General features: G+C 38.4%; 1 protein-coding gene across 6 annotated transcripts in view; it reads left to right on the top strand.

Annotated features, from left to right (window-relative positions):
• CACNB2 (calcium channel, voltage-dependent, beta 2 subunit) overlaps window positions 1-22945 on the top strand; it is a 412882-nt gene that overhangs the window by 5994 nt on the left and 383943 nt on the right. For all 6 annotated transcript variants that reach the window (XM_011963870.1, XM_011963872.1, XM_011963869.1 and 3 more), the window contains exon 2: window positions 4238-4330. In XM_011963870.1, the coding sequence (XP_011819260.1) occupies window positions 4238-4330 (93 nt within the window). The remainder of the gene's footprint in view (window positions 1-4237; window positions 4331-22945) is intronic.

Below are 22945 nucleotides of genomic sequence, written 5' to 3'. Positions count from 1 at the left end.
ATTTTTAGTAGAGATAGGGTTTCACCATGTTGGTCGCTCTAGTCTTGAACTCCTGACCTCAAATGATCTATTCACCTCTGCCTCCCAAAGTGCTGGGATGACAGGCATGAACCACCACGCCCAGCCTAATTTTTGTATTTTTTAGTAGAAACGGTTTTGCCATGTTGGCCAGGGTAGTGTCAAACTCCTGACCTCAGGTGATCCATCCACATTGCTCTCCCAAAGTGCTGGGATTACAAGCGTGAGCCACCATGCCTGGCCTAATTTTAAGTGTCAGTATTATGCTGACGGGAAGTAATCTGTAGGCAGGAGAGCTGTCACAATAACCATCAAAGCACAGAAGCCATATCATTCTTCAGGTTGTCCCCAGGGGCTGCCAACATTGTGTGCACGGCTAAAATCTCCAGGTAACTGACAACTTCTATAATTAATTACTCCTGTCTCCTTCAATCATACAGAAATTAGATTTTTATTACTTGTGAAAAGGTCAACATTTATTTGCTGATTTTTAAGACTGGAGTCCACTCTTAAGTTATTTAGTGTCAAGAAAGATAGATACTCATTCACACTAAGCTGACATTAACATCATGATGGATTTTGAATGTCTTTTTAATAAGTCATTAATATATTTTTGGAAATGTCTTAAGAATTTTTTTCCCTAGTTTCTGAAATCTTAGCCTGATGTTTTGAAACAAATAAAGTAATATAAATATAAGAGTATTTTTTTCTTTTTACTATGGTGACATAATTTGTTTGTATTACGCTTCATGTAGCTAATAGCAATTAGTGGAAATTAGTGACTTTTGGGACTCTTTCAAGAAGGACATAGAGTCCTGCATGTGTCAGGGAGAATCTATAGATAACACCTTGTACTATAGCCAAATCCCCTTTCCTGTCTCCCCTTTTCCTTGTACAACCTGGGCCACACTAATGATGAACTGTTTCAGATATTGGATGTTCATATACTTAATGTTGGTAAAAAAATATTTAGAAAAACTATCGTTCACAAAAGTAGCTGCACTTGAAACAATTACACACATTTATATATATATATATATGTATATATTTTTTTTTTTTTTCAAATTTAGTCAGCTAAATATTTGAACACTTAATCTTACCTGTCTTTTCCATCTGGGAGAGGTTTGGCCTTCCCATTTTTTTCCCCCTTAATTCCTTCAGAAGAAGTAGTCTAGTCCTTATTTCAAAGGATTTCAAGTAACTGAAAACCGAATCTTTTGAGCAAGATGGACTTAATTTTAAATACGCATTAGATTAAAAGAAATTTAATTTCATAATGGCAGGATGAATTCTCATTAGCATTTTAACAGGTATATGAAGATGGGCTATTAGCTTTCCAAAGATGCTTTAACTGTTTTTTTGGTTTTTGGTCCTGACTGTTATTATAAAAAAAATATAACTGGTCAGTAAGTAGTCCCTCTACAGTTTAATAAAAAAAAGAGAAACTTTAAAAGAGAAATTACTGTGGAAATTAGTAAAATCACAGACTAGAGATATAATTAAGCATATATATTTATTTTGTCTTTTAATAATTATGATATATGATAGAGAGTTGATCTAACACTCTTAAGGCATGGGCAAATGAATACTTTAAATAAATCATCACTTATACATTTAAGTAATAGAAGAACAATTTTTTTTCTCAAAACTGTCACCAGCATGCATGCAGTTCAGTGTGCCATAGTTGTTCAGTGTGTAAACTATCTTAGTACAGTTGAAAACTGTAATAATTTCATTACATATCCTTTGCATAGGTAGCTAAGTATGCCTGAAATAGTGTTTATGAACAGGATTCCCAGGGGCCTGGAAAAATTAATGTGAGTTTTTAAATGTGTCCAATTTTTTGAAGAGAACGACCACCTCCTCTGTGACTGAATGTCTTTAACTTTTGTGTGGCTCTCACAGTGGCTGATGTACAACTATGAACAACCACAAAAAACCTTACACATCCAAGAAGCTGAATAATGAAACATATTTATCACTAAAATGCTAAAATTAAAGGACAATAGAATTGTGAAGATACTCTTTTCTGTTCATTTAAAAATGGTACTGGAGGCTGGGCATGGTAACCCACTCCTGTAGTCCCACCACTTTGGGCGGCTGAGGCGGGAGGATTGCTTAAAGTCATGAGTTCAAGACCAGCCTGAGCAACACAATGAGACCCCGTCTCTACAAAAAACAAAAAAATTAGCCAAGCATGGCAATGTGTGCCTGTAGTTCCAGTTACTTGGGAGACTGAGGTGGGAGGATTGCTTGAGCCCAGGGGGTGTGGGGTAGTCAAGGCTGCAGTGAGCCATGGTCATGTCACTGCACTCCAGCCTGGGTGACAGCACAAGACATTGTCCCCCCAACCCCAAAAAAGGAAAAGATTATATTTTGTCTTTGTTCTCAAAGATAATTTACGTTCCTCATGAGGGTAAATGATGAATTTAACACAGATTGTCCCTACACTCCCAAAGAAGCATGTTAGGCCTTAAAAATACTTTCAAGGTAATAAGTATTTTTGCACATGGGTTAATATAAATTAAAGAGAAAATTTTAAAGAGATTTTCATACTTTATTTTACCCTTCTTAGGCCTTAGAAAATGCATCTGTCCAAAGCTTTACGTAATAATTGGAAAAGAAAAAAAGTGGTTAAGAGAATGTTATTTTTCAACAGTTTACTGAATAATGTTTACATAAGTAAAAAGAATAAGCTGTTAACTGAGGAGAACCTTGTATATTACGTTACGAAAGCCCAGCGTAGCTTTCTTGCCGTTTATGAAGTTGAGAGTTAATTAAATGTCATGGAAACACATTTGTATTATATAAATCCCTTAGATACTCTGAAGAGAACAAACATATATAAGAAAATTTTTTGCTTTAAGATTATACCACCCTCTCACTGATTGCAAATTCATCTAAATTACTCATAACGCAAATGTTTGTAATAGATTTCAGCTTGCCTAAGTGCTACATATACTATGGCAGATATTTTAATGAAAACCATATGAATAGAGCAAGCATAACCAAATAGCATTTTCAAAACCTGAATGTGATGATTTTAAAAATAAATGGTGTAAATTCTGATCATCTAATGAAGTCTCTATGAGCCTAATAATTCTCACCGTGTTATATACACTTTTGTCCAGTTCATTTCCACGTCTTCCAACCCCTGTATAGCTATCACTTTTTATATATTAGTTTGAGTCCTTACCATGTGTTAGATCTTATGCTAAATGCTATAAATACATTATTTCATTTCATACTTAATCCTATGAGGTATTATTTCATCTACTACTTAACCCCATTTTAAAGATGAAAAGATTGAAAAAATTAAGAAACTCGGTCAAGGTTTGCTATGGCCAGGATTCTAACCTATGTGCTGGATTTAACTCTAAACTCAGTGTTAAGTTATTGTTCATTTACATTTTAATGTTTAATATTTGCACTTACTGTATCTGTGCTTAGAATTAAACATAGATTGATGTGTAGTTCATTCTTAGGGTTCTGAATGTAAACTATAAATGTAATAGGAAAAGCAAGTTCATTTGTAGATGTTTGTGCTTGGCCCAATCCTATAATTGAAACAAACCATCTTACCTTTAACTTCTTGTTTTAAATGCTTATTTTTAAATGCTTTATCATTACAGGCTTTTGCCTCTTGCCTGCTAACATATTTATAACAGATAACATCCACTGTTTTAATTCACTAGTTATTCAGTGCTTTGCCAAGATAACTCTCCTCCCTGGCCGGGCACGATGGCTCACGCCTGTAATCCTAACACTTTGGCAGGCCAAGGTGGGCAGATCACCTGAGGTCGGGGGTTTGAGACCACCTCGACCAACATGGAGAAACCCCGTCTCTACTGAAAATACAAAATTAGCCAGACATGGTGGCACATGCCTGTAATCCCAACTATGCAGGAGGCTGAGGCAGGAGAATCGCTTGAACCTGGGAGGCAGAGGTTGCGGTGAGCTGAGATGGTGCCCTCACACTCCAACCTGGGCAACGAGAGTGAAACTCCGTCTCAAAAAAGAACAGAAAAGAAAACTCTCCTCCCTACATCATCACTGATCGGAAATAGATTTGTGGAATCCCACCAATATGAACTTTCTAATGATGCTTACGTGATGGCAATGTATTACTTGTTTTTAGTCTTAGATGTTTTCTACAACTAGGCCCACATTCCTGTTAAAGGGTCTTATAATAATCTGATTTGTCTTTTTTTTTTTGTAGTCATATGGAAAAGGAGCCAGAAGGAAAAACAGATTTAAAGGATCTGATGGAAGCACTTCATCTGACACTACCTCAAATAGTTTCGTTCGCCAGGTAAGACAGTTTTAAGTTCATGGTTTTGAAACGTAGCTTAAAATGACTTTAGATTTTTAAAGGTGGTTTTTCCCTCTTTTCCTTAAGATTTATGTAGTAGGATTGTACTTACTTTAAATTGAAGTGAAAACTGTGCTGTTTAATGTCATAATTAAAATATTTTAATTTTAAGTGAGACTAAGTGATAATTACACTCTTTCCTGGCAAGGTGAGGAAAGACAAGTGTTGAATTCATTACAGAGGATTTCCTCGAAACGGAGTGAGAGAACTCCAGCAGAAATGATTATGGATTTGGGGGGGATTTTTTTTTTAGTGGGACAGAGAGCTGGTGGTGCGTCTGTATCTCCATCTGTGAGATGTTGGGGTTCTTCTAGTTGAGTTTTCTTCTCACTTTGAGCTTGAATTGAAAACTAGAAAATCGTTCTTGGTCTTGAAATGGTTGAGGCTACTGAGGTTAAATAGAACATGCAGTATCACTGAGACATAATTTAAACCATTTCTGCCTTTGGAGACATAGTCTTCGTCTCATTTAACGTGTAGTATATTCCTGCCAAGCAGCCTGGAACGGTCCCCTAAACAGACAGTGCCAGGCTCCCTAACATATAAACACGCTTATATATGGTAACAGAAAGGAATTCTGTTACCGGAGGAAGGGCATGGAGGCAGCTGGACCTCTGAGGGTTGTGGTTACGTGTTGAGAATGAAGTCTCATCAGGAACGAGTGACCTTGTTTCTTCCTCCAACCCCTCTCCGTGGAGTAGAAAGTAGGGGAGGAGCATGCTGCAGAGAATCCACTGTTGTGGCTCAGGGATGGCCAGTGTCTGACCAGTGCTCTCTTCATCTCTTGTCAATGACAGCTCACTCCCCAGAACAGTGGTTGTCAACTGGAAAAGCTGCCCTGTGTCATTTGGATGCCACTTTCCCCAGTGCTGCTTGAGTCCGTCATCATGGCCATAGATTCCATCCCTGCCCCCTGTTTGTGTGGTAGGAGGGTCTCCTATAAATCCTTTATAACCTTTTGGGTTTTATTTTTGTGGGGGACTATTACATTTCACTAGCTGTCTACCCTTATTGGCTCCGTGTGGCACTCCCCAGGTGTCTCCCTCATGTTTCCTTCCCACAGTTAGCCGCAGTTGAACTTGAACTTGTCCACCTGCAGCATTGGTGGGGATTTTGATCCTGGCTGGTTGCTGCTGCTTTGCACTGTCCTTAGACAAAGGATGATCTGTCCCCAGCCATCAGTCCCCGCTTGCAACGTTTGAGTATGCCAGTGGTACATCCAAGTAACTTGGCAACTGGAAAAAAACTGATCCTGGCCCGTGCCAATTGGGAATTGTTGTGGTTGCAGGAAGTGAGAAAAAGAGTTAAGAAGGGGCAAAGCAAAGCATTTAGAAAGAAAATAGAAGATGAAGCCAAGTGAGGCCCAGCCCTAGAGCTATGTTCTAATGGTGTCAGCAGGAGCTGGGAAGGCTCTCAGAGGAGCGGAAGGTGTGTGCATTGGCCTGATGTTATAGTGGGCAGAATCCAGGCATCATGGTCCTGCTGATGAAGGGAGGGCCTTGGGACATAGTGACTTGGGTGAGTCAGTTAAAGGAAAGTTACCCAATCCCTTTTCCATTTCAAGTATGCATATTTATTCTGCCTCTCAGACAAGGAGATTGAACCTGGAGAGCTACAGTTAGAATCTACAACTCTGAGTCATCATGCAGGACCTGAAACAGAAAAAAAAAAGAAAAAAGAGAAAAGAAAAACTAGCTCCTTAGTGTGCCCAGTAGCTGCAGCAAAGCAACAAATAATGCCAAGCTGCTTGTTGAAATTGTATGGAAACAAAACTGATATGTTTCAAGTAAGCAAGACATAATGAATAGAAACGAATAGCGTAGAACTCATTATTACTCATTTAATCCCTGTGGAAATGCCACGTAAAGGCAATCGCTGGACTCCATTTTCAAATTGTATTTTTGACTGTGAATTCCTTTTTCATAGAGTTTTGAGAACTCAGTTCACATGGCAAGGAGAGATTACCATAGTGTGTATAAGTAAACTGGAATTTGTTTTTCTTCACAGTAATTTTCTTTTGTGTTCTTAGTAATGTATGTAGGTTAAAACACCATTATAAGTGATAACAAGAGTTGTTAAATGATTTAATGTAAATTTAGATATATATTGCCAAAACATACATGAGCATGTAAGAAGGCAAAAGGAAATTTATCCCAAAGGGTAAATATACAGGTCTGTTTCCTAGAATATCAATAGGACAAGGTGTTTGCTATGGCATGGATTTTGGGGTAATGATTACACAGGCATATCGTTGAAAACCCTTAAATGCTGGTTTGCATCTGTCACAAAAGGAAAACTAGTGTCTTTGGCAAGAGTTCTGAGTTAAAAATTGTATTTCTTCTTTGGTAATTTAATTTCTATTCTGTTAAAACAGCATTCCTATTTTGCTGCCATTTGAAAATAAGTAAAAGCTACCATAAGATAGCCAGATATTTAATAGAAATGGTTTCCTGGAGTGTTTGCAGGAATGCATGGCAGATAGTAACAATGGGCACATTAGATGATGATGATGATGATGATGATGATGATGATGATGATGATGATTATTTATTTATTTAGTTTTGAGACCGAGTCTCACTCTGTTACCCAGGCTGGAGTGCAGTAGCGTGATCTCGGCTCACTGCAACCTCTGCCTCCCGGGTTCAAGTGATTCTCCTGCCTCAGCCTTGTGAGTAGCTGGTATTACAGACACAAACTACACCCAGCTGATTTTTGTATTTTTAGTAGAGATAGAGTTTCACCATGATGGCCAGGCTGGTCTCGAACTCCTGACCTCAGGTGATCCACCCACCTCAGTGTGCCAAAGTGCTGGGATTACAGGCGTGAGCCACCATGCCTGGCAGCACATTGGATTATTAAATAATTGGAAAAAATACCCTTTACATGTTGTTCTTTCATATAAGCGTATTTTTTTAAACAAGTGACTTGCATCGACACATACTTTTACTTGTCTGTAGCTAGGGAACATATATAATTGGTATTACAAAGGTATTTGCCCAATAGATATGGATTTTGTTTTAAAATATCTTGCAGTTAGAGTCTACTATTGCCCTTTAATTAAAAATAATTCCTGGCCGGGCGCGGTGGCTCACGCCTGTAATCCCAGCACTTTGGGAGGCCGAGACGGGCGGATCACGAGGTCAGGAGATCGAGACCATCCTGGCTAATACGGTGAAACCCCGTCTCTACTAAAAAAATACAAAAAACTAGCCGGGCGAGGTGGCGGGCGCCTGTAGTCTCAGCTACTTGGGAGGCTGAGGCAGGAGAATGGCGTAAACCCGGGGGGCGGAGCTTGCAGTGAGCTGAGATCCGGCCACTGCACTCCAGCCTGGGTGACAGAGCGAGACTCCGTCTCAAAAAAAAAAAAATAATAATAATTCCTATATAATTTTTAAAACCTTAGAATTTTATTATAAACAGTATATTATTTGTAAGAAATTTAAAAAGTAAAATGTTCAGAAACACTAGGTATACTTTTAGGTAGTCTTTATAATACCAAGATTTAAAAGTTTTAGATAATGTGAAAATTTGACATAAAGGAAATGAATTAAGAACTTAAAAAAAAAAGCAACTTGGAGAAAATCAGAGAGTTTGTTATGGAATAAATTGTCCCCCTATGCAACCCTCAAATTCATCTTTAGAAGCCCAAACACCCAGTGTGACTATATTTGGAGATAAGGCCTCTGAGAGTGGGGCTGTAATTCAGTGGGACTATTATCCCTTTTTTTTTTTTTTTTTTTTTGGGGGGACTCTCGCTCTGTTGCCCAGGATGGAGTGCAGTGGCGTGATCTTGGTTCACTACAACCTCCACCTCCTGGGTTCAAGCAATTCTGTTGCCTTAGCCTCCCCGGTAGCTGGGATTACAGGTGTGCACCACCATGTCTGGCTAATTTTGTATTTTTAGTAGAGACAGGGTTTTGCCATGTTGGCCAGGCTGGTTTCATACTCCTGACCTCAAGTGATCCGCCTGTCTCAGCCTCCCAAAGTGCTGGGATTACACACGTGAGCTACCGCACCTGGCTCTTATCCTTTTCAGAAGACAAAAGGAGAACGAGGATGCATGCACACAGAGAAAAGGTCACGTGAGGACACAGTGAGGAGGCAGCAGTCCGCAAGCTAAGGAGAGAGGCCTCACCAAAAACCAACTCCGCTGCACCTTGACCTTGGGCTTTTAGTCTCCAAAACTGCAAGAAAATTAATTCTTAATGTTGAAACCAGCCTGTAGTAATCTGTTATGGCAGCTTGAGCAGACCAATAGAGATTAATATATAATTAGGCTTGAAAATGGGCCTTTTAAAATCAACCTTCTTATTGATCATGTAACATATATGCCAAAAAGTACTACACAAATCGTATATTCAGTCTGGTGAGTTGTCATAAGGTCAGCCCCTGTGGAGCCACCACCCAGGTAAAGAAATAAGCATTCAGCCCCACCTGTCCCCTTTTGGACCTTTCTCAATCATATTCCCTCTTTCCTCACTAAAGATAATCACCATCCTTACTTCCAATACCATACATTTGTTTGACCTGTGTTTGCAGTTTTATATAAATGGTATCATTGTGTATCTGAATTCTTTCACTGAACATTATGGCTGTTATATTTATCTATGTTGGACATTTTAATAATTTGTGGATTGTCTTTGGTTGATTTTGGCTTGTTGGTGTGATTTTACAGCATTCCATTGTGTGGAAAGACATTTGATTTATGTGCTCTCTGTTGGTAGACATTGGGCTGTTTCCAGCTGAGGGAACTGAGACTGATGTTCCTATGCACGTTCTTATGGGCCCCTTTGATACACATATGTGTGCGTTTTTGTTCAGTGAATAGAGGGGAATGCTAGGTAATATGGCATGTCTGTGTTCAACTAAAGTAAACACCGGGAAACAGTTTTCCAAGGTGGTTGTACCAATTTGCACTCCTACAAGCAGTGGGTGACGGTTTCGGTTGTCTTACATCTTTGCTAAAACATACTATCAATGTTTTTCAGTACAGTCAGTTTTATGACAGTGCAGTGGTAGCTCATTGTGGTATTAATACCCATTTTTCTGGTATCTAACCCACAATTTAACTGTGGCTAGACCTAGGGAACAGCTAGAGAACAGAGAGAGAGAATGAGAGAGAGAGAGAGAACATATCATATATATGCACATATACATATATATGTTATATATATATCAATATGTCATATACATACTGTATATATCACATTAGTGATAAAACCATACATGAAAGGTTTTATGAGAGCATTTTATCACTCTGTAGTCAATTTCTCATTAATCCTATTAATTCTGTAGCAATTTGATTAAAATTATAAATATTTATTGGGATATGGTGAAACGTATTAGAATATATTGTAACATCATCAGAAAAAGGCTACACAGTAAAAGGGTAAAAAGCAATTACCAGGGGTTTTATCTTTCCAAACTCTTAGTTGTATAGTTAGCTAATTAAAAGTTACCTTTAAGAAGAAAATTTACCTTAAGAATGGTCTTAAGGAAAGTTTTCTTCTGGGTATGTTTCTGTGTTAGACTCTAAAGCAGAACAGCAGCTACCTTGAAATAATTTTTGCAGTTATATAGATGAAGTTTCCATTTTGTTAATAAATCAGTTCATTAGTTAGTCAACTAATTAGTCTTCTGGCCCTTGACATTATCAACTTATTTGAAGTCAGAGATATGTTACAAGAGGAATTGGGGAAATGGCATGCCTCAAGAAGTTAGTTACTTTTCCCCTGGACATTGGCTCCATGTTACCCTTTGGGGTAAGGGTTGAGTCTTGACCGAGTAGTACAGGGAAGGGGTCTGTCCATAGGGGTCACTGATTGTGTGTGGCAGATGTTAGTGGGATTTCCCATGAACTGTGGAAGATGAGGTTGCTGTTGGTTCTATTCCATATAAACTTGTTGCAAAGTGATAAACCAGCTCATCTTATACAATATATCAAATATTTCAAAGACAGAATCTGTTCTTCCTTGCAGTTTCCTAAAACATTAATTAGAACAAAAGTTAACTGTGGGCTGGGCGTGGTGGCTCACGCCTGTAATACCAGCACTTTGAGAGGCCAAAGCAGGAGGATCACCTGAGGTCAGGAGTACGACCAGCCTGACCAACATGGAGAAACCCTGTGTCTACTAAAACAAAACAAAACAAAACAAAAATTAGCTGGGCATGGCAGCACATGCCTATAATCCCAGCTACTTGGGAGGCTAGGGCAGGAGAATTGCTTGAACCCAGGAGGCAGAGGCCGCGGTGAGCCAAGATTGCGCCATTGCACTCCAGCCTGGGCAAGAAAAGCGAAGCTTCATCTCAAAAAAAAAAAAAAAAGTTAACTGTGGTTTATCCGATTGCTTTTTAAATGTCATTCTTTTAGGTTGCAGACAAAAATGTTACCTAGATGCAATACATACTTTATAAACTGAATGCAAAATTTCTCTATTTATATTTTATGTAAATTATGATGTTATAAGAGTTATTTAAACAGTTTTCTTCAAGAAGCTGCTTAGGGGTAAGTGCCTGGGCTCGAAAGCCAGGCTACATGAGTCTGAATTCTGACTTTGCTATTTATTAGTTGGCCTTTGGACAAGTAACTGAATCTTTCTGCACAGCAGCCTTTTCCTCTGGAAAATAATGCTTACCTCAAAAGTTAGTTCTAAGGATTACATGAGTTATGACTTGTAATTTGTTTAGAACCATACCTAATATGCATTATTTAAGAGTTTATTACTATTACTTATAAATATTACCACTTGTTTGTAACCTTAGTTAAAACCCGAATAAGAAATAGACTACGGCAGAGGGAAAAAATAGTGTTCATTAAATGCTTACTATAAGTTCTGTCTCCCCGTTTTATAGATGAAGAAATGGAGGCACAGAGGTAAAGTGACTTTTCCACAGTCCCATTACATGTAAGGTTGGAGTCAAAATCTGAATCTAAGTGGTCGACTCCAGACTCTTGCCCTTATTGGTTATGCTATACTTCCTTGTAGCTGAAGGAAACGAATAAATGATAATAACCATTTCATTCTTTCATCTAAGGAAAACATGAAGAAAAATTCCTACGACAAGTACATACAAAGATAAAAGTTAGTCTTCTACTTTTAACTTCCTTCTGCACCGGCAAGTGAGAATGTCTTCAGCATTGTAAATTTTCACTAGGCATCATGATTTTTTTTTTAGATCAGCATAATTCCCTTCTCTCATGAAAACTTCCTCAGATTCCTAGTTTGTGATACTGTTTGGCATGCTACACCACTCTTGCTGGTCATGAAAAGTGGAACTGGAATTGGAGGAGCATTTACTTTTTTCCCTTCTCCCACAAAAGTCATAGGAACATAACCTTTTTGGAATTCTGAAAGTCCTTTTTTTTAAAAGAAAAATAAACAGAAATGAAATCAAGTATGAATCACCTGTTTTGAGGTTTGGCTGAGGCTGATGTGGGCCCATGAATCACCCCCGTTGTGAATCTGGGTAAAGTTCGGCATATTTATGGCACCTAGTTTTACAGTAACCCCTTTAGAAACTGTGTTGCAATTCACAGGGGCTTTTGCTTTGTAAGTTGTCATAATTTTAATTTATTAAGGAGAACCAGGTGTTAAACATGACTTTTAAGCACTGTTATTAGAACGAATGAATATTATTTTCAAATCGTTTATGTGCTATAAGATATTTAATACATAAAAGTATAGTTATCTTGGTCTTGTTATTAAGATTATTGTAGCTATCGAGGTTGTCTTTGATTCCAGTATAAACTCTTTGGCTATGTGTTGAGAACAGATACATGAATGAAGAAATTTCATTTATCATCGTCATAAGCCTGGAAAAGCCATAATTCTTAATCCTTTGTATTTAGTACTCTGCACAAATTTATAGCCTATTAAGTGAATTAGTTTTTCCTATAACTTCTTTTCTCCTAACTTCATCAAAAGAAGGAAAAACAAATCCCTAAGGTTAGTTGTCTTAGAAGTTTATTTTAGAACCAAAATCTAAGCAGATAAATTAACTTACTGAAAGAAAAATAGGTGGAGAAGAGTAACAAGTCCTGCTTGGCATGGATGGGTAGAACATTTGTGCTGTTCTTTTCAAGAGATTGTGCAAGAATTGCTAAGTGTATAAATTCTTTGATGCTGCCAAGGTCAGGGAAAAATATGTACATCTGCAAATAAGTACTGGTCATCAAAGTTAAAGCAGCTTTGATGAGGGGGGAGGTAGAGGAGGCAGTGTTAGTAACTGCAACTGCTTATTTAGTGCAGTTCTGGTCTGTCTCTCATTCTCTCTCTTCCTCCCTCCCTCCCTGTTTTCTCTTCTTCTTCTTTTTTGAAAATGTCTTCATTTTCTTAAAGACATGTGTTCTCCTTGGCTACATTTACGTACCTGGCAGCATTCCAAAGTTGAACACCAAATGCTGAGAGAATGACTGCCAACTTTGCTTTATTTTTATGATTCCACAGCATGGCCATTTTCATTGAAAGTACATTGTCATCTGAGCTTTCTACTCTATGCTTCTGCCGTGGATAGCCTGGACTCACAAACTGTTTACACTGTTTTTTTTTTTCTGTAGGGTGCCACGTTGCACACTGGTGTCTTTTGTGCAGAAAGTTGAGACTTAGGAATCCACAACTCTTTTTGGGATTTTCAAGTGCCATTATTCTTTGGGGTTAATGGGGAAGAAGTTTGCAACTGATCGGGGATTTTGCTCACCGACATATGTTGTGGTTGTAACGAAATAATCCTGTAGCCTCTAACGGCTTCCAGAATACAAATCAGGATGACAAAAGAGAATGAACCAAATATTTAACAGAAGGTTGCATGACACTTTCAGAACATGGTATTCTAAACAAATTCCATCGTCTCTCCGTACCTTGTTCTTGGTGCTGCATTTTTGGATTTTTTATATTAGTTCAGATTGGTGTTAAATGCAAATGATTAATCACAGAAGCACACAGTCTACTTTTTAGTTTTGTTTTGCAAAGACAGATTAAACTGCAATAATGATTACAGACTCCAGGCCTGCGTAGACTGATATGTTTAAGGTTGGATAAATCTTGCAGCCCTTAAATACTGGCCTGTTGCCTTGTTATGCTGTATTCTTCACAAACACACTATAAATAATAATTCAGTAGATTTATTACCACTGTGATTTCCTGTAAATTTGTTTTTATCTTATTATGGATTCACTTAGATTTTGTGAATGGCAGAGTCTGTTTGGTGTCCTAAGAACTTGTCTTAAATATAACAGTATAAAGATATTGACCTTTTAAAATAAAGAAGTTCCTTGTTTTTTCTATAGGATAAACCTATATACTATTAAAACATTTTGCTTTTTTCTTTTTAGGAGATGTATGTTCTTTAGAAAGTATTAAAACAAAATTTAGATTTTGCACTTCACATAATTAATTTTAACATGTCTCTTTGAATGTAATTTTGGGGGAGAACAAGGGTTTGATTATAGAAAAAATCTTCCTCATTCACATATTATTTTTAGGTATTTGGAACACTTTATAAACTAGGCTTGATTAAGTGCTGTAGTTATTAAAATAATTTGCGAATTGAGATTTTTTTATGTTTGTATATATACTTTTCTATGAAGATACATCAGTTTAAAACCAAGAATTCTTTCTGAAGTTGCTTTTTTCTTCAACTCTCTCAGATATACTTTGAATTACACTTTCCACCACCTATACCTCATTTTCTTCCATTTTTATTCATCTTCTGTTTGGCTAAACCATATAAAGTCTTAGAAGTCATGCAAACTGAATTAACCCTACTAGATTGGTTGAAAGTTTATCCAGATTATCTAATATAAAGTAACTAGCGTGACTAGGAAAATAGAATTTCCTTAAATTCTGAATTTAAGAAAAGCGTGTGTTTCAGATGAACCATAAACTTGTAGGAGTACTACTGAGATTACTTACTTAGCTTAAAGTTAATTATTCATGTGTCTCAGGTTTTCCCAGACACGGCATCTAAGGTGGTGGTCTAAGAACGGTGGAAGATCAAAGAATACTTCCCTCTTCCCTATTCCATCACTTATGGATGTAAATATAGTCAGTTCCTTTCTCTATTGTTCTGTTTCTGGAAATCTTCATGTTTGATGATTATCACATGCTGGAGAAGTCATTTTTGAGGGTTCAACACTGAGACATAATCTCAAAAATATTTGCTATGGCTTAGTTCAATAAGTAAGTATTCCAATTTTTATCTCATCTTTAGTCTGTAATTGTGACCTAGCCTGTGTGTCTGTTACAAAGACCTTCGTTGGCAAAAAAGGAACGGAGTCTCCCCCTACCCACCTCAGAGCTGATCATGTTCCCATTCACCATCTATTTATTGCAGTTTGAGAATAAAGAAGAGGGGAAAACAGGAAGATAATCCCAGAAGGATGGAAGAAGCTTTGTAGAGTCTTCTATGAATTCATACGTAAGAAAATGTAGTAAAAGTTCTTCAGGAAGTCCTGTCCCCTGCCATTGCCTCGGCCATCTGTGTTATCCTTCCAAAACTGTCATCAGGTTCTAGAAAATTATTTTGGCTTCAAGTCTGCCAACTCTATTAATATTTTCTTATGTCCTTAGTATCTGTAGACAAGTGCCAGCCTCCATTTCTTCTTTTACTTATAGTATGGGGATTGTGTGATAGTTTAGACTTCTGGCAAGGTTACTTTGCCCTGACCCTACTTTCTCTTCTTCATCCTATCTCAGCGTCTGAACACTATAACCCTACCAGCTTTTCCTTCTTGGAAAGCACGTCTCTGAGCCAGGGGTCTTCTTTCTCTTGTAGGTGTAACCTTAAAGTTTAGTACTATTTATGACCCCCATTCTCATTGCCATGGAAAGATTTGTTGATTTCTCAGTGGTCCAGGTGCTGCATCTGAAAGTTGGAACATGGCAACTCTCTTTTATTTTTTGTATAACAACTCCCCCTTCCCACCAAAACAAACAAGCAAACTTGAGGCCCAGGCAGGCAAATCACCTGTGGTCAGTAGTTCAAGATCAGCCTGGCCAACGTGGTACAACCTCGTCTCTACTAAAAATATTTTTAGAAAATTAGCCGGGCATGGTGGCAGGCACCTGTAATCCCAGCTACTCAGGAGGCTAAGGCATGAGAATCACTTGAACCTGGAAGGCGAACTTTGCAGTGAGCCAAGATCACGCCACTGCACTCCAGCCTGGGTGACAGAGTGAGATCCATCTCAGAAATAAAATAATAAAAGAAAATAAAATAAAAAATAATAGGTGAATTGTGTTAGTTTCACGACAGCCATGAATAAACACATGCATTTTTACGTATATGTGCATTATACGTGTGTGAGTACGTGTTCTATAACTTTTTTTAGGTTTTCCTTTTATTCTTTTCTCTCTCATATTTAAAAACAAGGCTATATTTTACATTGTAATTGTATACCTAAGTCTGTATCCTTCACAGTATGCTAAGATTGTTTAGAGGTAATTTTATACTTCCATTTCTCATAGCACAGTACCTCATCTATTGAGTTCTTGCAGTTATTACTTTCAGCTTATAGAAATTTAACACCCAAAAGAATGAGAAATAAAGAGTCTCACTTAATGCTTCTCTCTGATAATTACAAGGAGAGCTGAAGCAAGGAGAAAACCCACATGGTAAGCCAGAATGCTCTGCTGTGGATTTATTACTTGTCATGAAAAAAAAAAAAAACAACTGAGGATCCAATGTCATCTCTGGCTGATAGATTTGATGATGTGTATTCATTCACCAATGTGTGGATGATATTGAAGAACATTGTTTACTGTTTTCAAGGTCTGATTTCCAGTCTTGCTCCTTTCTGAAGAGAATGTGCTTAAGGAGTAAAGTCTAGAAATCTCTAGGATAAAGATTTCTGTGTCAATTAGATTATTATAAACATCAGGGCTCTGAACACGTCCATTTTCAGACCAATTCCCAGTGGATTATCTATGACCTGGAAGAGTTCAAGGGGTCAGACTGGGTCATAAAAACCTTAGGTAAGAATCAGCTCCTAGGGAATTAGTAAACCAAGGCACGACTTACTTACATAACATCAGCCATTCGTGAATGGAGCAAATATGTGTTCACAGAGGTGCAAACGAAAGCCCTGTGTGAGCCCAGAGGAAATGATGTTTTACTCTGAATAGTGAGCATAGATAGCTTTTGCACATTGATCCCAACATTCATGTAAAACAATGGGGGTGGACAGTGTGTTTCTGGGATGGTAAATACCTGTAGGCTTGGATTCTGGGTTCATGGAGAAATGGATAGAAGAGATGGAAAGATGGGTGCATGGAGGCTGGAAGCTTACAAGGGCACCAGGCCACGAAGGACCTCCAAGCCAGGATATATATGAAGGAGTGTGCTGGAGGGTATGAAAGGCTTACAGCATACACAGAGAGGTCGAAGAGTTGGAAAATCAAGCATTGTAAAGCAAACGTTTGATAAAAGGTGGTAAAATAGTGGACGCATGCTGACCATGTGCCAGTCATTCTAATAAGTACTTTAGTTGATCATTTGCACAACTCAGTGAGATGGGTGATGTGAGTATCCACATTTAACAGATGATGAACGAAGACCTTGATAGATTAATTAATTGGCCTGAGTATATATCCTTGTAAATATGTAGTGTTTATCATATCAAATGGGTATACTCTTGGGAATGTTTAGGTGTTGTTGAGCAACAAGAGACTTTTCAACAACGGTGATACCTGAGATCTGGTAGAAAAGGGGGTGGTGATTCTAGACCCTTAGGTGCAAAGTCAGTGATCATGACCATGGGAATGAGGCACTAAGTGTTGGCCCCTGAGCCAGGACTTTCACAATACCTTGGAAGAGGGTTGGATCCCAAGAGCTGAGTTGGCCTCAGGCAGGGCCGCATCACTGGCATCAAGAAATCAGGGGGTCATCTGTTTCGTATTGAGCGTATATCAAGAAACAGAGGTGTTCAGTTAGTGAACCTACAGAAAGATTATATAGGTGTTCATTGGACCATTCTTTTGCTTTTTCTCCAGGTTTGGAACTTTTCAAAATCAGTAGTGTGGGGCAGGAGGAAGTGGTAGAGTGGGTGGGAGTGGACAGGGGCTAGGTCAAATAAAAGGCAGGAGTTCTGTGAGAGAAACCAAGACCCCCGGGCAGGGTTATAGGGCTATAAGGGTTGTGCTTGGTTGACTGTGTAATCTACTAAGGTATGTGGAGAAGCAGTGCCTTCACTCATCCTAAGGCAGAGTGGAATTGTGGGAAGAGGAAGGGACTTGGTGGAAGGTTCCTTAGGTGATGTCCTGCCTATCTGCCTCTTCAGAGATGTTTTCAGGGACAAAGGGCATGACTAGATCAGAGTTGGGAGGTAGAGATTGATGCTTTCTATTGGTAAGGTTATTACAGAGTTTTGCAGTTTTAAAAAGATCTTAGTAAACTTTTACAACAGATAAAATACCACCATGTGCAATCACAATGTAAACAGGTTTTCTACTAGATGTCAAGATGAAGGTCACAGGGTTTAGAGCTGCAGACAGCTGTTTATCTTAAGTCCATATTGTGGTTTTTTTCTGTGAACTTATGTAAATCCCTTTAAACCAGTGCCGCTGACTAACAGATGTTCTTCCTTGCACAGAAGTGGTCATTAGTGGTCATATAAGTTGAAAATCAGCCATTCTCTCTCTGCCTCAGGCCATTTGTTTGTGGGAGAGCAGTCGTTGGAAGAAATTAGGTTATTTGGTTACCAAGAGACACTGCCCTTTACCCTGAGTAATTACCCTCTTTTGGAAGAAGAATTGGTTAGTGTGTGTTGGACAACCCTGCAGGCCATGGGTCTTTGGGAGATGTTTACAATATTCCTAGAAAAGAGGCCAAAACAATTTTACTGGCATTTTTCATTGTTTCTGGCTCTTGCAATTAATATAAGAAGCATGAACATCCTGAAGCTGTGATCTATAATGCAAACGAGATAAACTGTGTAATAATGATGGTAGGTTACACGTAGCCTGATTTTCAAACTCAGATGTTTCAGCCCAGACATCTGTGTTTAGTCTTTTTTATTCAAAGCAGAAGAATAACTCTGGATTCAGGACTTGGAGGTGTCTACATTTTATTATGAAACTCTTTCTCTGACCATTTCGTGTGCATGTGTGTATGAAAACTGCGTGGGAAACAGGCCAAAAATACATGGACTTCCTGACTCTGCTAGACTTTATTTGTACTAAGTTCTTGTTACAGGTTCTCACTGACTCATTCATTCATTTATTCATTCAGTTTTTTTTCACCAACATATGGAGTGCCTTTGCCAGGCAGTGGGCCAAATGTAGAATAAAATAACATGGTTCCTAGATTAAAATATTAAAGTATTGATGTACTCATGATGTAAAGTCCAGCATTAGGAGTTCTGCAAAAGAGATGAATACAAAAATATGGTGGGTACTCGGGGAGGAGACTGATTAACTCTACTGTTGGGAAGAAGAGGGAGCATTGCCAAGAAAGTCATATTTGAGCTGGATACTGAAGAATGAGTTGAAATGTTCTAGGAGAAGAAATTGGGAAGGAATGCGTCATCTGAGAGCTCACTGTGTGGAAGGACAGAGAGGAAGGATGGAAAGTGAAGAGTTCCATCTGCTGCGGCTGGTGGCTGGCTGAGTCCAGATAGGCACAGTGCAGCCAACTCCTGAAGGTGTTGACGTCAAAATGGAGAGAAATGATGTCACTGCACCTGTGCCCTCTTTTGGAAGAAGGCACAGGCTGAAGTGCAAAGGCAGGATCTGTCACCCAGGCAAAGTGCAAAGGCACGATCTCGACTCCCTGTGACCTCCGCCTCCCAGGTTCAGGCGACTCCTGAGCCTCAGTCTCCTGAGTAGCTGGGACTACAGGCATGTGTCACCATGTCCAGCTAATTTTTGTTTTCTATTAGAGACAGGGTCTCACCATGTTGGCCAAGTACAGGTAGTATACCTATGGTATCATGTTGCTGTTCTTAAGACCACTCTTATGCCAGGGAAGATGTTTTGAAACACCTTATTTACATGTACCAATTCTGAATAACCTGTACAGGAAGTAGTCTATGCCAGTAAGCATCAAATAAGAGTGTATTTTTATAGCTTGCTCTATTAGTGTGGAACATTTTAAAGGGCAGTATGTTTATTAACAAATGCCACATGGCTTTTTATTTCCTTTGCAACTGACATTAGATTGACCATAGATGTTTGCATTTCTATGGTTTGAAAAGTTGTAAGTTTCTGGATCTAAAATGTTGTGTTTCATTTTAGATTTTAGATTGAAAGTAGTCTATTAAGAAAGTTATATAGCTTAAAAATCAGGCTGTAAATGTCAATTGATCTTATATTAATAATATATATGACTATATATGTACAAGTATACATCTATTTCCTTCTATGAATGACTTTAGGTTTACATTTAGAATGAATTTAGATTACTTATATAAACTGTTATTATTAAGGTGATAAGTATTTCTAGGATAAATGAACAGTGACAAATCTTAAAAATTGAGACACTTCAATCCTGACTCAATTAATAATACAGATATTTATGAGGATTTTTTGTTTGTTTGTTTGGAGACAGAGTCTAGTTCTGTCACCCAAGCTGAAGTGCAGTGGCACTATCTTGGCGCACTGTGACCTCTACCTCCCAGGTTCAAGCGACTCTCATTCCTCAGCCTCCCGAGTAACTGGAACTACAGGTGTGTGTCACCACACCCAACTAATTTTTGATTTTTAGTAGCGACAGGGTCTCGCCATGTTGACCAGGCTGGTCTCAAACCCCTGACCTCAGGTGATCTGCCCACCTCAGTCTCCCAAAGTGCTAGGATTAGAGGCATAAGCCACTGCACCTGGCCAAGGTTTCTGTTTTAATCTCTAAACTTATAAACATTCCTAGATATGCTTAAGAGATTAGATACCCTTTATTATTTTGTGGATAGTTACTTGACTGCCATTTCTTTTGGCTTGTGAGGTCTAGTCCAGGATGGAGTAGAGGAGAATAAAAATCACTGAGGGTACCAGATGGCTCTAGAATGTAGAGAGGAGAAAAGAAACGAGCAGAGGAGGGAAATGCTTTGAGACCTCTAAAGCAAGTCTTCCCGTTTCCTCTCCCGCTCATTGAGAATAAGACTGGAAAGACTGGAAAGCCTGGAAAGCCCTGGGCTGGCCCTCCAGCCTTCCTTGCTACTCCACCTGCACCCTGTTCTTCAAGGTGAAGGTACCTAGAACAATTCTTAGCTGCTTAAAAAAGAATGAAATCGTGTCTTTTGCAGCAACATGAGTGGAACTGGAGGATATTATCCTGAGGGAACTAACGGGGAATCAGAAAATCAAACAGTGCATATTCTCACTTGTAAGTGGGTGAGAGCTAAATAATGGGTACATACGGGCATAAAGATGGAAATAGTAGACCCTGGGGCCTCCAAAAGTGGAGGAAGGGGAGAGGGGAGGGGAGGGTTGACAAATTACTTATTGAGTACTTTGTTCACTGCTGGGCTGATGAGTTCAATAGAAACCTAAACCTTACCGTCATGTAATATACCCATGTAATACACCTGCACGAATATTCCCTGAATCTAAAATAAGGTAAGAAACAATAAAGGATAAAGACACAATGATACAGCTTTGGGGAGGAGGGCCAGTTGGGGGGGGCGGGAAATGTTCACCATTTTCCCTTTTATTGGGCTATTCAACCTTGCATCTCATCTCAGAAATGCTCACGTTGACTGTGAAAAATTGTCTTTATTTTATTTGAGATCTTGCAACTCAGTACCTGCATGATCGGGGGAAGTTATATCAACCCCAACTCTCAGCAACTCTGGAAAGTGAGGATAATAATAGAGAATGGCCCAGGGGGTAGCCATGGATGGGAGAAGTAGTTCAGCTTGCTCATTATCTCTATCGTCACAAACAAATCTATAGTTTAAGGAAAACCAGAACATTCGCCAGGTAAATGTAAATGCAACTTTAAGACAGGTGTCATATATTCAAGCAAGTTTACAGCCCGAGTGAAAACCCTGTGTTTACTGCACCAGTGAAGCTTCTCAGTAAGTTCCCCCAGGTGACCCCCAACCCCATTCCAAGAAGTTTGTTACCTTGAAACTCCTTTGGTGTGGAACTTCTGGTGAATAGATAGATCCCTCTCTATCTTCATGAGTAATCATGCAGACATTCTGTGTTCCATATTGCTGGGTTTTAAAAATAATTGTTGTGTGTTTGCATTTCTTGTTTCCCTTTTTACTTCTCCTGCAAAAGCAAGCATTGCTGGACAGGATGGCTAATGCCTGTAATCGTAGCAACTTGGGGGGCTGAGGCAGGAGGATCCCTTGAGCCCAGGAGTTCAAGGCTGCAGTGAGCTATGATCAAACCTGGGCAACAGAGCAAGACCCTGTCTCGAAAACAAATAACTAAAAGAAAGAAAGCTTGGGAGGCTGTTAATCAGGTTGGAAGAACTGCTGCTGAACAAACCAACTAGTAGGAGAAGAATTATTAATCATCAGATAATTAAGTGATTTTCCCCTAAAAATTGATGGAATCAGTATCTTACCTAAAAGAGCCTGCATTCTGCAAAAACAGGTGATTTCTTGATAATATCTTCATCTAGATTTCCATCTTTCTTCCTTCTTTTTGTATGTGTGTATGTTTTTTATTTGTTGTTATTGTTTTCTGGTGTAAGGAGCTAAATATTGAATATGTGAATCACCTCACACTGCCACTTTTTTGTTCTCTGCTCTCAGGAGCTAAACATCTATTTTGTCCATTACAATTTCCACATTTTACTGAAACATTTGAAAACCAAGCTCTAGGTTCTTTTTATTAATGGGTTTTTTCTTTTGATGCTGTGTGATCCTGGAAGATGGATTTAGGGCATGTAATGGAAAATTAGCTAGATTATAGAACTCTGTTTTGAAAAGCAAATGTATTATTTTCCCAAATACGAGTTCCTTGTGAATGATTTTAACTGTGGTTCCTTGACATAGGCCAATGATGTTGATTTGGTTAAGGCTTGCGTTTCCCTGCAAAGACCTTATAAAATGTACTTGATCCTGGGACTTTTTAATACAGTCTACTTACAGCCAAGAAATTTTCAAAACAAACTGTTTTCCTCTGTTTCGTTCATTTATAATCCCCATCTTATTAAGTATACATAATAAATGGTGACTAGCTACTAGCCTAAATAACCTTATTATACTAATAATAGCTGTAATACCATACAATTACAAAGAAAATTGAGCATGATCATACTGTTGCATTGGTGGTAATTTAAAAGGAAACTGATTCTTCTTTTTTATTATATTTTTGGCCTATTTTTTAAAAAAATAAGTTTGATGTAAAGACGACCAGAAGTCAGTGGTATGGCTGTGGGTTGGTAGGACTACAAAAGTCTTGTGTGTAATGAGTAATTCTTTTGTTTAAGAAAGAATTTACATGTTTACCAGATGATTTAATTTAAAATATATGCTACTCTCATTCTTGTTTTATGGTTACAAACAGGTTTTGTTCTGATTACAAAATGCATGTAATGCTCCCTTGAAAATAACTCAGAAAATAAAGACTGCCCATTACCTCACAACACAGATCTATTTACCTTTTA

This window comes from Colobus angolensis, unplaced genomic scaffold, assembly GCF_000951035.1.
Source record: "Colobus angolensis palliatus isolate OR3802 unplaced genomic scaffold, Cang.pa_1.0 Scaffold63, whole genome shotgun sequence".
In the NCBI taxonomy this organism is placed as follows: domain Eukaryota; kingdom Metazoa; phylum Chordata; class Mammalia; order Primates; family Cercopithecidae; genus Colobus; species Colobus angolensis.
The sequence above is the reverse complement of the archived record's forward strand: the minus strand, read 5'-3'. Positions and strand labels throughout refer to the sequence as shown.